The following is a 17,626-nucleotide window of genomic DNA, read 5'->3' as shown; positions in this document are numbered from 1 at the left end:
TTTCATTATTTCTGAAAGTCGTTGTCAGAATTCATTTATGGTTCTGACTGCAAAGAAACTTATAGCGACGACTTCATATGACCACAACAATAATATAGTTAACTGGCTTACTTAAAAGAAGTCAATGGCCAGGGTATTAACTCTTAATATTTCAGGAATTATTTACACTTCTGTATTCACAGTTCTGCGATTCTATTACTTTCTGATTGATAGGATTCCGTTCTTGTTGTATTATAAGCTTTAATTATCTTAGTAACGTATTTTTATGTTAAAAGACTAATTTTGGAGAAATTAGGATGCCTGTCAGACTCAAAAATGGAATGTGTGTGTGAATTTGTTCCCAGAGCTATGAAATAACTGTGGGCTAGTGTGGAAAAGCATTATGGGTATAGGCATGCAAATGAGCTTGACAAGTGTCTATATATCATAAAATGTCTTAAATCTATGGACATAAAAGTAGGATGAAGACACTGCCATTAAAAAGGCAGTCATTTTTGAGTGTCGCATAATTTAGATACTTTAGGTTATTGAAGTGTCACGAGTTTATTGCACCTAATTTATTAATACAGTCATTTGGGATTCACTTATGTCTCTTGCTCTGCCCCAAAACAGTGGCTAAAAGTCTGTTTAAAATGCATAGACTCTGCTTCAGCAGTAAAAGCTTAAAAATATTTCTCAAAATATGGAGGCATGAAAAATAACAATTTTACTGTAGTCCTGCAGGTAACAGGTGGCTGTGTGTTTATGTTTGTGTATTAGAGTAGAGAGATCCAGTAAAGACCAAGTGAGTTTGGTTCCCATTTAGTTTTTCCATTGCCACATTAGGTGACATGTGTACATGGAAAATAGCCTGTTGCTTTGGCCTCTACCCAGGACAAAAAAAAAAAAAAAAAAAAAAAAAAGAAAATCCGGACAAATACCTTGTTACTGCTTTCATGCTTTGGAAAAAAAAAAAAAAAAAAAATTAAAAAAGTTTGACATTTCTTTTTAATTCTTTCATGTGCTGAATTGGCTTTTCTTTGCAGGTTCTGTTATGTTTCTTTCCTACTCAGGAGCACTTTTGATGTGTTTAAGCAGTTTACAGAACAGTGCTAAGGTGTAGTATGAATGAAAAGGGGCACTGCAGAGAGCTGGAGACAAAAGAATCCACTTGATTGTAATACACACTGAATTTTGACAAAACACCTTGTGTGATACCTGAGACAATTATACACATGAAGAGTTTTTACTTTTAAGTTCTTTTAAAAAAAAATAACAAATAAAAAAAATTCTCACCTTTTGTTATCTTTTTTTCCCCTAATCAGGACAGAATTTTACCCTAAGGCAGTTAGGAGTTTGTGAACCAGCAACTCGTCGAGGACTGGCATTTTGTGCGGAAATGGGGCTCCCCCACAGAGGTTACTCTATCAGTGCAGGGTCAGATGCTGATACTGAAAATGAAGGAGTGATGTCTCCAGAGCATGCCATGAGACTTTGGGGCAGGGGGGTCAAATCAGGGCGCAGTTCCTGTCTGTCGAGCCGTTCCAACTCAGCCCTCACTCTGACTGATACCGAACATGAAAACAAGTCCGACAGTGAAAATGGTAAGTTTTTACGCATATGCACATATATAAATCACTGTTTTATTTGCTGTTTTGGTTGACACTCAATAATTTTAAATCATTAAAGGAATGACCTTGAATTATTTATCTATTTATTTTTTTTTTCTCCTCCTCCCAGAAAAGTCAATATTCAGTATCAGTCCAAACTAATGCAAACTTTGGGTGTGATGTTTTAGCTGTAATTTTGAAAGCGTTTAATCTCAAAAAAGCTTAGCTCTGTTTTATCTCAGGCCATGTCACCTGTTACCCTTTGGAGAACAGCTAAGTGGTGATAAAGTTGATCCCCAAGGCCAGCTTGCAATCAAAGGTTTCATTGTAAACTGTTCTTCAAGACATCTTGGAGAAGTTGCAGTATCTTAGAATGGATGAACAAACGCAAAGAATAGCTTATTAACAGAGCTCATGTGATTGGAAAACAAATTCGATTGTGCTTTAAGCTTCCTAGTTGGTGAGAGCGATTGGAATTGTGGTGAAGAGGGACATGTGGCCTTTGTGTCTGGGGGACCGGATTACTGTGCAATTAAAATCTGCAAAAAAAATCTGAACAGCAGCTTAGTAGGATGTGGGCTATGACCATTGTATATTAAGGCTGAGTATTTAAATGAAAAGAGGTTAATCAGTTGACTGATTCATTTTTAAAGCTTTTCAATTTTTTTTTTACCTCCACTTGAGGTTATGAACAGAACTTAATGTGGTGTTAAATGCGAAATGCACAAATCTTAGAAAACATTTTCTCTTTAACTTCTTTTTATTTGCAGAAGACTTTCAGCTTTACTAGAATTAAAATGATTGTTCTGTTATCTTCATGGCTTTTTATATGACAAACTCAAAAGAGGAATAAAGAAAAATTAGTAAAAATGAAAACTAGAGTGATGGCTATTGCCTGCATGGCTACACTTCATTTTATTAATTTATTAAACCTGTCTGCTTAGCTGTACAAAAGTCAGAGCAATTTCATTTCTATATTCGGGCAATAGCTGTAACACATTGTGGTAAATAGGAATGTAGGTGTGTATGTATGGTAATCTTTTTTTAAAATAAAAGTGCATTTTTTTTAACTACAAGCAATAATGTTTAGTCCTACCTATTTATTATTTTATCATAAGTTTGAGAAGAAAAAAAACCAAAGCTATATTTTGGTATTATTCATACTTGTTGGCTTTCCTCTGGTGGCTGGTTCTAACTGAAGATGCCTGTGCAAAACAGCTGTCTCGGATGGGATCCTCCTTGTTGTGTTGGACTTCATGCTGCGCAGTACCTGAGGAGACAGCTCTCAAGAGTTTGTAGGTGTCTTGTCCCGTGCTTGGAAAACTTATTTTGAGTTGGAGGCAAGTTTTCAATGAGGAGGACAGGAGTACTTGCCTACCTCCTTTTGGCAGTGGAGTTCCTGTTGGATGACTCTTGATATTTCATCTGCAAAGCAATCTAGAATAAATTGCTGAGCAGTCCTGTGATTTTGAAAGATCTATGCTGAAACAGATTCTCTTGAGTCTTTTGTAAAATCCTAGGTTAATAATATTGAAAATACATATTTATATATACACACACGCGCACACAGAATTTCCTTAGACAGTCGTATGTTTACATTAGCAAAGAGGTGACTGCTTCAGAAGTACAACAGGTTTGATATGCTTTTTTATAAACTTTATATTTACAAATTTTTAAAAAAGCAAAATACCTGATTATGGTATACCAAAATTTCCTCCATGAGTGTAAAGTTAAAGTTTTATTTTATTTTTTCATGTGTGAGAAGACTGTGAATATGTTAGAAAAGACATTATTCTGTACTGGTTAAAATTATACAAGGAACATCTGATGTATGATACAACTTCAAAGAATAGTTTAGTCACTAAAAAGGGTTACAGTTGATTTATTTATTGATAGGGAGGCCAGCAGTCCAACTTAAGAAGGTACTAGGACTGCTGTGAGGCTAATGAAATTTTGATGGCTTTGAGAGTCCCCTAGGGCTATGAAACATATATAATTCGGACCATGTCATGGGTCGCCATTTCAGTGGAGATGTTACAGAAGTGGTGAAAAGCTTAATGTTCTTTGGTATTTTTGTCTGGATTTTTGTTTCCACTGAACATGAAAGGTTTGGCTGAGAAACGGTTTTATACACGTAGTTGGAACTCGGTGAGTTAAATGGTCTCAGTGGAATAGAAGCCATATCGTCCTGGCAGGCAGAGGAGCTCTAATCAAAGGACCAAACTGCAGGTGTGAGTTTTGTTAATTTATGGCCTGAAGTTAATAGCTGTGCCAGTATACTGTTAAAACCTGACAAATCTGATAAGGCTTTGAAACCAAAGTTAGAGTTACGACAAATCCTCTGTACTGCATCCCCCTCTACTGTGTGTGAAAGCTTCCTGACTGAATTTTGATGGAACTGTTTTTACAGGTAAATGCGTTCCTATGCAGCATGTTTACCTCTAAGGTAGCTAAGGAGCAACAGGTTATGATGAGCAAAACACAACACCAGATTGTACTTTCCTCGCCTAAAGGCCCCAGTTCTTGAGTGATCCCGCTGTTCACCCAGTAAAACTATTCACTGTTTAAATAGTCCATTAACATAAGCAGACCTTATCAGAGCTGATGGGACTATTCACAATGATGAGAACTGTGACTTATCCTACAGATTTATGAACTCAGGATTAACCATTTATTGAATGTACTTGGGGGTTTCTTTTTCACCCATTAGGCAAGAAGAGAAACAGCATCAAAACACAATTTCTTTTCTTTCCTTGTAACCGTTGTGTGTATTTGCTCTTCAGAAATAGTTGTGGATTGCATATCCCTCAGGAAGGCAAAACTTGAGGTTCTGTTGCATAATTACAATGAATAAGTGGAAATAGTTCGAAGGTATTAACTTTTATTTGTCAAGGTCTCAACATTATCCTACAAAGATACTACAAAAGCGACCTAAATTCGTGAATAATATTGTCAGGATTAGAAGTTTCTTCAAACATAATATTGCACATGATTAAGTTGCAAAATTTTAAATATAGTAATAACATACCATAAATGCCAGCAGATTTATGTTGGTTTCTTCTTCAGGAAACATCAAAGCTGTTTTCCAAACATAAGGTTTATACATGTATTCTCACATCAAAGTTTTAGGTTACTGCTCAGTAAATCATTCTGAAGAGAAATTATTTTCTTTGAGCTCATTTAAGTTCCATACGTGACTCTTGGCATCATATTCTGAGAGATTTGTCATGTCAGCCTCCCTGAAGGAGGACCTGCATCTGTTAATCTGTGCAACCTACCAGTGTCACGTACAGTATGATGTATTAATTGGAGCACGCTGAGCGTGCATGTAGTTCTTCAGACTTTCTTCTCCATTCTTATTGCAAGTTATTTCGTAAATGCTGCATCAAGAAATTTATGTTAGTAATTGTTCTAGGAGCTGTGGCTTTGAAATACAATCAGCCCATCTTTTAAATGCTTGCCAGTAACTTTATGTTGTTAAGGTGTTCTGAGATTACTAAAGCTTGTCTTTTAAACTTGATAAATATTCCAGCAGAATATGAGCTAGAAGTTACAGTTAGACTTCGAATAGCCTTTTGTCTTAAAGAGTCAATATATTTTTGAAGTATCTTAGAATCCATTTATTTATTTAAATTATTTTTTAAATCCATTAAACTGCAATCCCTGGCTGCATAAGACATCAGAAAGCTAATAAGCAAAATATGATAGTTAATTGAGCAAGTTATTCCTAAAATCTTGGCTCCTTATGGAGTTATTTACTTATTTATTGTAAAGTTATATGACCAGTTTTGTATGCACTGTTTGTGCTGTCCTGAAACTCAGGCTGTGGCAGTGATTGTGACTGGAAAGTTACTCATTTAAGACTTAAACAAGTCCAAGTCACCTTCTGTCCCTTTGGAAGCAGTATTGACAGTGCTTCTGAAAAAAGAGTTGGGCACTCTGGATAGATGCATGCCACATAGTTGACTCTGCCCACAGCCACAAAGACTAGCTAGGCATACAGAAAATAGTTCTGATGGCACTAGAATGTGGGGGTTTATTTTGTTATTTAGTGAAAGTTTTGACCTGATGGGGGTTTGTTAGAAGACTAGAGGAGATCAGGATGTAGCAAAATAGAAAGAAGAAAGGAAGAGAGGAGTATGAGATCATGGCCAGGGGCAGTTGTTCTGAATTGGTTAGGTAAATGATTTGAAACTTGGATCCATTTTTCACAGATACAGAAAAGTAGATATTGCGGGTAGAATTTTCATTGCTGAGGATTTCTGTAAAGAGAAAATAACAGTTTATCAGCTGTGTGGGTACCTGCTTGCTTCCTCTCCAACTTAGCCAGTTTCTGACAATAGCATTCTTCTGAACCTAATACTCTCTTGTCCTTCCAGAATGGTGAATTTACTGGCATTCAGATCTCTGAAAACCAAGAAATATATTGGTAAGATACTTGTCAAGACATTTTAAATCTGTTCTCTCTAACCCAGTACATCTGTAACATATACTTGAACTCTGCATTCTTAAATAATGCACATCATTCAGGAAGTAGTGTCACATGTTTTCACCCGTTTAACATCCTTCTTTATGCTAAGGCAAAACTTGATTTAGATGAAGTCTACTGAATAGGAGCTGCTTGGTACCTGCTAGCCAAATGCTGAGCCTACTGATCAAAACCAGCCACATAGCTGATGAATTAATATTCATCTTACTGCCATACCACCATTTACAGCTTCTTCACTCTTTCCCATGGTATTTCATCTAGCAATTCTCTACCCCTCATTAAGCATGCCAATATCTCTTAAATCATGCTTTGCTCCTAAGAAATTTCATGACCAGGAAATCAGTCTGTTTTACTGTGGACAGCAGTCAGCTCTGAAATAATATTTAATATCTAAACAGGCATACAAATTTTTCTTTGGTTACAGACACATGGAACAGAAATCCATACACAAAACTAGTCGTCCATGGTTTTCTGCAGTATTGTCACAGGTTTTCTGTAGTTATGCCAATTTTCAGATTCTGTTATACTATGATTGTAGTTCTGTGAATATATTTCAATAAATCTTCCTAGCATTCACTGTTAACGCAATTGAAAATCATGTTGATGATTCCTTTGGCTAGTGATAGCCAAAGAGAGAACAGCTGGGCTGACCTTTTTCCAGTAACTTCTGGGGATCTCCTGGATTTCAGAGGTTTGAGCGTCACTGAACTTGCTGTTGAGGAAAGGCATGAGATTCCAAAGGGTCTCCTTAATGATGCTTTCATGATGGGAGTCTAGTACAGAACATCAGGCCAGGGGATGAGGCTCTTTGGAAACACTTAACCAGTTCTTCTGATGCACAGGAACTGTAAGCTCAACAGCTGACAGCAATAAAATTACAGTTGGGGTCTGCAAGGAAAAACAGATCTAAGAGGAAAATTTCAGAGACTGTGCTCCTGGCTGTTAAGCTTATAAATACTTCTAATGTTAAGGAGTGGTGAAAGAGGTGTTTAAAGACCAACTGTCATAGCTCAGGATTTCTCCAGAGATCTGAATTTCAAGAAAGAACCATGCAGAAAATGGAAGAAAGGTCAAATTTCTGAGGAGAAGCTTACAAAGATGCAATTGGGGAGGTCCGGGCATACAAATAAAATTGAGACATAATCAGCAAAAAAGTGTTGTATAGAGACAGGAATGCTAAGAAAAGGGAAAAGAGGGAGTTGATTTATTACTTAACAGTAATTTATTGCTGATATGTTTTCCTCTGGTTGTTTTTGTTTCAGCATTTGCTACCTAAGTAACTGATCACAGAGCTAACATTTCTACTATTAAATAAAGGATTAGTGGTTACTTAGGTAAATAAAATTTGTCCTGTGTGTATAGAGTATCTACAGCCTCTGGGCTTTTTATGACTCATGTCTGAGAAATCATTGAGGATGGATATGGTTCTGGAAGGCAAAAACAAACAAACAAACAGGACAACTTCAGAAGGGGCAAAGAGAAGGAGGAGGAACCTGGCTAATCAGTTAGGAAACATCCTAGAAAAAAAATGTAAAAAGTTTATGCTTTATAACAATAAGCACGTGTTTGTACTAAATGAGTCTTGTCAAGCTGTACTGTTTTCTTTCTGTGATACTGTAAGCCACTTCTTGATAAGGAAAAAGGAGCAGATGCTAACAGTAATAGGTATTTTGATATTAGTAAGGCTTCTGACACTACCTCACTCCTGACATACTCATAAATAGAGACACAGCGTCTAAGTTCATTATTGCAAGATAAACGTACAACTTAGTGGAAAAATACATAAAGGATGATTATCAATCAGTATTTCATGAACTGGCAAGTTGAGTCAAATAATACTCCATGTAGTGTGTAAAGATTTTTCTCAATGACTTCAATAATGCAAATAGAACACTGTAACCTGGAAAGAATCATATATGCTTTGTAGGACAGGATGAAATGTGGAGAAATAATGCCACATGAAAAAATGTAGTTCAGTAAATACAAGTGCAAAGACCTACATTTAAGTGAAAATAAACAAATTTCCCAAATGTGAGAAAGACAAGTGCCTGAATCACAGTCATTTAGAAAATCATAGGATAATTCAGCTTACAAGGGACCTTTTGAGGTCATGTGGTTCAAACATCTGCTTAGCTCTGGACTAACATTAATTTAGATGAGGTTGCTCAAGGCCTTGTTCAGTTGAGTTTTGAAAACTTACAAGAAGGAGATTCCACATCATCTCTGGGCAACTGTTCTGGTGCTTAACCAACTTCATTGTATTTTTTTTGTCCCCTTTATATTGAATCAGAGTTTCCCGTGCTGCAGTTGTGACCACTGCCTTGGGTAGTGGAAGACCAAAGTTAGATTTCCACCTTTTGTCTTTTCCAGGCTCGCTCAGCTTCTGCTTGAATTGTATGCTTCAGCACTCCAGTCATCGTGGTCAGTCTCAACTGAATTCATTCCAGTTTGTCAATGTTGTATGAGTACTGGCAAGCCCCCAAACTGGATATTGTACTCTAGATGTGGTCTTCAAATGCTGAATAAAAGGGACTAATCACTTCCCAGGGTATGCTGGCTCCGTTCTTCTGAAATGCAGCCCAGTACGTGGTTAGCCCTTATTGTTGAAAGGGCACACTGCTGAACTTGTTGTCCACGTTGACTCTGCAGGTCATTTACTAAAAAGCTGCTTTCCAGTGGGCTCACAGCTAGTACTGTTAGATGAGGTTGTTCTGCCTTTAGAATTCATGAGTTTTTTTCAGCCAATTCTTACAGCCTGTTGAGATCCCTCTGAAAGGCAATCCTGCCCTGCAGTGTGTTGATCACCCTCTCCAGCTTGGTGTCGTCCACAAACTTCCTGAGGGCACATTCCATCCTATTCATTCTCAGTATGTTAAATGTAGTACAGACACAAAACAGCATCAGCCCAAATATTAGCCCCTGAGGAATGCCATGAATATTGGCCAACAGTTGGTCTTTGCACTACAAAACACTATTCTTTCAGCCTCTTCATACAACCAGTTTTCCACAAACTGCACTTTGTAGCTCACCCATCCAGTCCATCTCTCTCCAGCTTGGCTACCAGGATGCTAAGGGAGACCATGTTGAAAGCCTTGCTGAAGTCAAGGAAGACATCTGTTGCTCTCCCTTTGTCTGCTGAGACAATTATCTGTTCATCAAAAGCAGTCAGGTTGTTTGGGTGTGATTTGCCTTTGGTAAATACATGCTGGCTGTTTTCAATCAATTTCTTTTACTGGAGCACCATCCAGGCACATGCAGGATAACTCCAGCAGTATTTATTCCATAATCTTCCCTGGAAGACTGGATTGAGGCTGACTGCCTCTACTTCCTTGCGTACTGCTTGCTCTTCTTGAAGATAACATGACTTTTACCTTCTAAAAAGTCATCAGGAACCTTCCTTCATTGCTATGACCTTTCAAGGAATCACGGAGTGGTCTTCCAACGACATTGTCGGCTCTGCCAGCACCTATAGATGCCTCCTGTCTAGTCTCCTGGACTTGTGTATGCCCAACTTGTGTGAATGTTGCCTAACAGCTCACTTTTCCTCTGCAGTGGTAGGGCTTCTCAACTGTGGTTGAGCTTTGGGTTCGCTATCCCCCATCCTCTGTGTCCAGGAAACGTTTCTGTATTCCTCCTGGGTAGCCATCAGCTGAAGGTCATAGTGGTTATTTGTCAATGGAGTTTTCTGTGGTATGTGCGGGTTTCTTCCACAATCTTATAATGTGTCTTTTGTATACAGGGCCACTGAAATAGTCCTACTACTGCAGTCAGCAGGGCTAAGACACAAATGCTGTGTCTCTGTGACTGGTTTTGAGACAGCATTTGAGGAAAATGCCAGCCAACGAGAGGTCTAGAAAAAGGTTAACACGAATGATCAGATGTTTTAAACGCTTGACACCAGAAGAGATTGGGAGAATTCAGACTGTTGCGCCTAGCATGTTCTATCTAGATGTTCCTGCTGTTATAAAGGCCACATGTGGCAAGTAGGACTGGAAGCAAACAATGCAAATAGCAAAAAGTAGAAGTTAGCTCAGATCAAGGATCACTCGGTGAAAGAGATTGCTGGGGACCATGTGAATATTTCATCTTCTAACATATTTTCCAAAACAATTCTAAAATGTAGTTCCTGTTGCTCCTGATTTGTGGGAGAGGATGGACAAAAGAAATTCTTCATTTCCTTTCTGTTTTTTTTTGTTTGTGTTTTTTTTTGTGGTTTTTTTGTTTGTTTGTTTGTTTTTTATTTCTGTGAGTCAATTGTGTTATTCAACTCAAAAATTAATGAGCAGGAAGCTTGTTGAGAAAATGGAGGCTATAAAAATGTTGCTCTGCAATTTACTATAATATTAATATTTGTATCTTGTTTTTTTCTTCTAATTGGAAATGGTTAACTTTTCATGGATTTTTTTTTTCCCTCCTCATTTTAAATTTGATATAAAATTCAGTCCCTCTAAACAAAATGTGTTCCTCTGGATGTGCTTGCACAAGGAAATCTTAAAGAAAACACCTCTTTTTCATTTAAGTTGTGTTTTAATTTTGAGGTTGCCATGAAAGCAAAGCATGTTTTGCACATCTATAAACTGATGATCTCTGCTGTTTTGATTTGGAATGTGGTTTTTACGTCCTTGAAAAATCACAGTGGTAGCAGTAAATTGTTTTAATTAATGAATTAGAGAGCAACGTATTTGCTGAATCAGGTTTATTGACGTAATTATCACTGGAATAAAACAGAGGGGAAAAAATCTGTCGGAGCTGTGAGATTATTTGGTTTGTCGTCATTTGAAAGCAAGTTTCTCAGCCAGCACTTCCTTCATTTACTGTATAGTTATGTGGATATGGGGAAGGTGTACATATATGCATACACATATATACAAGTACATTTATATATTCATTAGACAAAACAAAATTAATGGTAGAGGTAAAGTCTAAATAATACCAGTTCTCTATAAAGAGTTGGTGTATTCATATTCAGTTGTGTTAAAGGTGGTTCTTAAACTTCATCTAATTTTGATTTGAAATAAGATTTTAATTGCATTTACTTGTATAATTAAACATGTCATATTGAGAAATAATCTAATAATGTTTTCAACTTTAAAGTAAATATAGGCTCTGCCATTGTCAGAGTATCAATAATAATTATAGGTGACAGCCTTTGTATGCTGGACAAATAACAGATAGAGAAAATTTGTCAAAATGGGGCTTTTTTTACAAAAAGCTGCAAAGGGTTTTGGAATAGACAGTTCTTTAAAACTAATTCTTATTAAACCTGTGTAAAGACTTATTTTGATGTTTTCTGGATAAAAAGTTCTATTTCTTTGATTCAGATGAGAATTCAGTTTGAAATTGTTTCAAGTCAAATTTGAAAACTAATTCCTTTTACAGTTATTAAAACAATAAGTGGATTGAACTAATCGGAACTTTTTTCGGTCTCTACAATGTGCTGCCTGATCTGTTGGCAAAATTTAAGCTTTTTCTTCTTGATTTAAGGCGGGAAGAAAATGAGGTCTCAAATCTCAGGAAAAGTAATGCTTGTTAACAAGCTGTGGTTTTGATTTTTATTCCACACCCCCCCCTCATTCAGTGTACCATTTTCTTCCTAAATTTTATAGGGTTTGTGTTTAGTTATCTGTTGGTTTTGCTTGTGTGTTGCAAAGAAGTGTTGTTTTGGCATGCTGAAACCAAGGAAAATTTTTTAAAACTCAAAATAATATTTTTTTTCACTCCACATTGGAGGAAGGGTCTTTGACGCCTGCTGCGATCATTGTGGGTTAGTCCAAGTTTCTATATAGTACATGGGAATTTGCAACATGATTATCAATATCTTACTTTGATGATTTTTTTTTAATTTCACAATTGTGAATCCACAGCATCAAGTTCAGAAAGATGAGGGGGAACAATGTAAATTAATTATGGTTTAAATTGAGAATATGCAAATGGTTAATAGGCATATGTGTCTCATCTTCTGTAAGAGTATCCATAATAGATAACAGTTTTATTGTAGTTTAAAGGTTTTGGGGAGCTGCTGTGCCAGATCTGTGCTGCTGCTGGCAAATCCCTCCCTGGTACGGCGGCTGCTGGCTAGGTACGTCTGAGACAAAATGTGACCATTTCCGCCTCTGGTGCAGTATTCACAGCAGAAAAAGAAGCAACTGACCTGCGAAACCCTTGTTCCAGATTATCATGGCATGACAGAATAAAGACTAACAACAGGCTGGTTTCTCTGGTTGACTACATTATGATTACTTTTTGTCATTTGTGGTGAAACGGATACATACTTGTGTGTATATGGCTATGTATGCATATATATATGGTTGTCCTTACAAGACCTTTTCTTAAACAGTTTTATTTTTACAGCTTATACACATAGTTTTCTTACAGATTAAACATACAGGGTTGAAGACCAGTTTCTTCTTCTTCAAATGACCTAGAAACTTTAACGGATTTCCATAGCGAATCCATGTGCAGTCATGAGCGTAGCCAAAGTAAAGTTATTCTGGTGTTACACACTCTGCCGCTGACCTACTGGATGCTGGAGAATGAAATTGATTTTTTTTTTCCAGTTGCTGGGTTTTTATAAATGTAGTACTTCTATAAACTGCTTTATAGTTACAAATAAAATGTCTTGTATAATTGCTGATGATTAATGCTGTGGAGTCTCAGTCTGCACCTGTGGCAGACAGTCTAAAGAATTTGGGTTGCTTTGTGTCTGTACAAAACCTGAATTTCTTTTCGTAGTGGGTTTCACTGAACCGATCTGTATTGGTCACTTGTGCAGTTTGAAGAAAAATAGCAGAAAGGAGAAGTTTAAGATCCGTTTTTGGCAAAAGTTAGTTCTTGATGAAGGTTTCAGAGTTGTCTTTTCTGTCTGCTGTTGAAGATGGTTATTGAATGTATCAAGACAGTTTATAATCTTTGAAGTTCTTTTGAATATTCGAAGTTTCCAAGATACTGAGGTCAAAATGACTTTGAAAAGAATGGCCTCTATCATAACTATTGAGCTAAATGGATAGTATCCAGTCTCCTTCCATGTAGAGTTAACTAGAATTGTTCAAGCTGCTAAGTTCTTCATTGCTTAAAAGCTGCACTCAGTAGGGAATTCTGCTGCTCGTTCCCTTAATGACTTTAGTTGCAGAGAACTTATGACGTCTTTTTCATTAGCTGTCTTTGCTGCTTGTTTGCTTTCAGTGGAGATTTAGGAGATTGTTATATTGTTTTGTAAACTCAATATTGCTGGGTCCTGGCTGCTTATGGCAATTGAGATGAGATTAGATGCTTTTGTTAACAGGCCCCAGACTTTAAATTTATAGGGACTAGGCACCATCTGCTCTCAATTAAAGGTCCTGAGCTCTGAAATTAATTCCTTCCATTGGTCCATTAGACTCAATCTTTTGACCTGAAACCATGATAAGGTTATATTAGCCTCTCGAGCCTTGGAAAAGTGAGGAGTTCATGCAGGGACAGTACTGGATATTGCTTTTAGTCCTTGTATCAGTGTAGTTAGAAGGCAGAAAGTAATGATTGTTTTTCCATTTTACAGGTAGAGTGAGGTTTTTGAAAAGGTCCCTGGAGATTTATAACTCACATCCTCATGAGTTGTAAAAGGACTTGTGCTCCTAAATCATATAAGTGCTATTGAAAATCTTTCCCAGAAAAATCAAATTAATATAGAGAATGTTGACTAAATGCACAGAAAGACTTGATGTAGAAGTGGGTTGAGTGTAGAAGTCCATTGTTCCCAGACTCACGTTTGCTTGTTAGATTAGCTGTGTTTTGCCTCAGCAGTCCTTCATTGATTCCATCTGCAGCTGCAAAATGATGGGGGATCTTACCAGAAATCCTGGCCCTAAAATTGTTTTGCCAGTGCTTTTGCTGAATTTGTCTGTCCTGTGGTGTGTAGATATTGTAGAGAAGAAATAGACGGATGGACAAATTGGTTCACATTTTTGTGGTTGTAACTTCCCCTCGCCCCCTCCCACCTTCTCATTTCCTTTCTGTATTTAACTGGAAATTGAGGTTTGCTCTGTCAAAATACAGCAGGGAATACTGTGGAGTGGGGAGAACCTATAGCCACAAGATTTTTGGTTCCAAAATAAAAGCTCTAAGATGCCAAATAACCATGCTTGTTTAAATTTAACATTGGTTCCTTATACACCTGACAATGTATTTTAAAGGTTTCAGGATCTGATAGTTCCTTAGTAGACTTTGGTTTAATTTATTCAGTGCTAGTCATTTTCTGGAAGACAGTTTGTAAGAGTATTGTTTTTGAGACAAAAATCTCTTCAATGTCTAAGAGTATTCCTGTCTTACCCCAAAATGCAGTTTATTAGAATGTTTTGGGATCTGCTGGCCATTAGGCTATGAGTAGAAGTAAGGAAGGAGAGAGTTCATATGCCTGCTTTTATTCCTATCTAACAATCCCCATGACATAAAAAAATGCAGCAGTGTTTGACTTCATACAGGGAGCAGACTAAGTCAAAGTGACTGCCTTCTCAGCGTGGAAGGAATGATCTGTGACTGTTCCCACCTAAGTGTTGCTTGTTGGTGACCTGTCAGCCAGAGGTGAAACTCGAGAATTCAGTTTATTACTCTTGCTCAATGTTTTCGTTAAGTTGACCTAACTCTCTGTCCAACTCATAAATTTCTTATTCACAGGGCAGTGCGGATACTTATCCACTCCCAGTGCTGCAGAGGTTTATACTTTAAAGACTGACTGCAATGCCATTTCCTTCTGCCATCTTGATGCTGCCAAGGTGGTTTTTATGTAGTTTTGTCACTCCACTGTTGTGTTTTAGTTTGCCAGAAGATGGCCGTACCTGCCAGCTGAGCCTTGTAACTACTGGCTGAAAAAGGCTGAAATACTTTTTCCTGTCCATGGGGAAAACCACTCTTCTTGCTATTCTAGCAGTTACAATTCTTATTTCCAGCAAGGCCAAGTCTCAAGCAGACAGGAACCTGTTCTCTTTAAAAAGTGGGAGTAGCTGCAATCTATGTGTAGCCATGTAACAGCTTTTTAACTGGGTTCATAAACAGCTAGGTAAAAATATTTGTCTGCTGCCTGCAATTAGGAGCTTATACAGTTTAATCTTGGAAGACACCTATTTTTCAGCATTACCTAAGCTAGAATAATGTTGGAGTCACAGAATCACAGAATGTTAGGGATTGGAAGGGACCTCGAAAGATCATCTAGTCCAATCCCCCTGCCGGAGCAGGATTACCTAGATCATATCACACAGGAACGTGTCCAGGTGGGTTTTGAATGTCTCCAGAGAAGGAGACTCCACAACCTCTCTGGGCAGCCTGTTCCAGTGTTCAGTTACCCTCACCGTAAAGAAGTTTTTCCTCAAATTTAAGTGGAACCTCCTGTGTTCCAGCTTGCACCCATTGCCCCTTGTCCTGTCAGTGGATGTCACTGAGAAGAGCCTGGCTCCATCCTCATGACACTTGCCCTTTACATATTTATAAACATTAATGAGGTCACCCCTCAGTCTCCTCTTCTCTAAGCTAAAGAGACCCAGCTCCCTCAGCCTCTCCTCATAAGGGAGTCCCCATGATACTAGACGTTATTCGTCAAGTGTGGCTTAGAAGGCTCTATGACACATACATACATTTTGAAATTCAGTTCTAGTTGTTACAAATGCCCAGCTACATTTTTTAAAAGGTAAGTTTGAGTTCTTCCCTTTTTTTCAAATGTAACATATCATATAAAGCTATTAAGTGAACTTACCCAGAAAATGCTGAAGTATCCACTTTGCATACATTAATAACATTCTCCTTATCCACAGAGTCATCTTTGCACTTCTGGGACTTAGGGAACACATTTAAACAACTATAACAATATTGAAAATATGGTAACAGAGTCCATGTACTTTTATTTATCAGTTTGCTTTAAAAAAAAACAAAAATTCATTTCTTTCTTGTTTTCTTACAAGAAAGAAATGAAGAAAGAAAATGAAATGTTTTTTTGTGTATCAAATAGATTGTTTTTTATGAAAAAGTTAATCAGCTTACCTTTGTTCTGAGTGGATTTTTGTTCCTCTGATCAGCTCTACACAATTGATTTTTCATCCTCTTTTCCAAGGTATTTCAATGTTATGAAAAAAGCATTAAAGAGAATTCTGATAAATTATTCCTTTGAAAAAGAATCTACTGCAATGCACTTTTGTTGAGGCTGGAGAATTAACTGAACTCATAGATTTCTATTTTGTTTTCAATGAGAATGGTATCTATGCTTGGTAAATACAAGAGACAACGTCTTTTGGGGAACTGGATTACATAGTTCCCTACTGATTCTGGTTATCCCAGAATTCATAATATGAATTTGAAGTAACCATTTAGGTGACATGGTACTATTGATTATCTCAAAATCCAGTTTTCCTTGTGATTTAAAACATTTTAAAGTAGAGTTTGAATAAAGTACATCAAAAGATGTGAAAAAAATATTTCATAGTCATATCCAAAAAAGAAATGCTTTGTGAATGTTTTTTATCGTACTTTGTGGTTCTACTTTTATGGAGCCATGGTTCTCTTCCCCAGAACCCATAAAAAAGCCAAACAGTGTAATACATTTTTATACAAAATGTGTGATTGTCCTGTTTTGCCTTAAGAAACAAACAAACAATAAAAAATAAACTGACAAGAAAAAAACCCAGCCCAAAAAACCTCACAACATTTTCTTCCATTGTGGTCCTACTTTTTTTTCCTTATTAAATCAAGCCTGACCTAATCTTTTATGAGTTGTTTTTGTGTCTGTATTACCTCAGGCTGTGCTCTCATCAGACTTCACAGGCTAAGTGGACTTGAGTTTTGGATAGTCTGTGGAAATAATCAAAGAAAATGTACTGTACTCCTGGATGTGATGATAATGGTTCATTATGTCCATTAAATTTAGTACTGAATCAGTGCTTGAGTATTCTGCTGTGAGCTTGGGTTAGGCTCAGTGTCCTGATCACTTGCAATTACTAAAGTGCAACTGTTAGCTTGGCTAAACTCTAATCCCAGAGACTCTAGTTCTGCTTATCAATCTCTTCTGAACTTTACATGTGGGAAGCCTTCAAAGTATTTGCTTTGAAGTCAGAGATTCTGCAATGAAATCCTGATTTAGTCACTAATTTGCTGTCTCTGCATTTGCACATTACTTCATCTTTCTGATTTTGTTTTCCTACTTATAAATGGGCATCGTAGTGCTTATTTTCCATTAAACTTCCTAACTCGGCCTTTTTTACCTTCTTGAACTAAATAATTTGAAAAGGTGGGGTATCTTTTTTATATATATGTATGTATATATATAAAAATAAAAATACATTTGCAGTAACTTTAAAAAAGGAATAACTTTTATAAATTCAGAAGGGCTTCTGAATCCTGCAAATAATCTCACTGAATTTTATCCAAATAAAAAAAATAAGGTGGATGCAAAAACCTAGACAATCTCTGGTAATTTCAGATGAGATTGCAGTAAAACTACTGCACAAATTATAAGCAGCTTTAAGATACTTGCTTTTGCATATTCTGAATAAATGCAAGTAATTCTGTATGTTCTTAAAGTGTATATCAA

The 17,626-nt window shown here is 36.9% G+C and overlaps 1 protein-coding gene across 12 annotated transcripts in view; it reads left to right on the top strand.

The window, feature by feature from the left end:
- TENM3 (teneurin transmembrane protein 3) overlaps nt 1-17,626 on the top strand; it is a 472,906-nt gene that overhangs the window by 163,779 nt on the left and 291,501 nt on the right. For all 12 annotated transcript variants that reach the window (XM_068403619.1, XM_068403624.1, XM_068403637.1 and 9 more), the window contains one exon: nt 1,305-1,583. In XM_068403619.1, coding sequence (XP_068259720.1) covers nt 1,305-1,583 — 279 coding nt within the window. The remainder of the gene's footprint in view (nt 1-1,304; nt 1,584-17,626) is intronic.

Source organism: Nyctibius grandis, chromosome 6, assembly GCF_013368605.1.
Source record: "Nyctibius grandis isolate bNycGra1 chromosome 6, bNycGra1.pri, whole genome shotgun sequence".
Taxonomy (NCBI): Eukaryota; Metazoa; Chordata; class Aves; order Nyctibiiformes; family Nyctibiidae; genus Nyctibius; species Nyctibius grandis.
The sequence above is the reverse complement of the archived record's forward strand: the minus strand, read 5'-3'. Positions and strand labels throughout refer to the sequence as shown.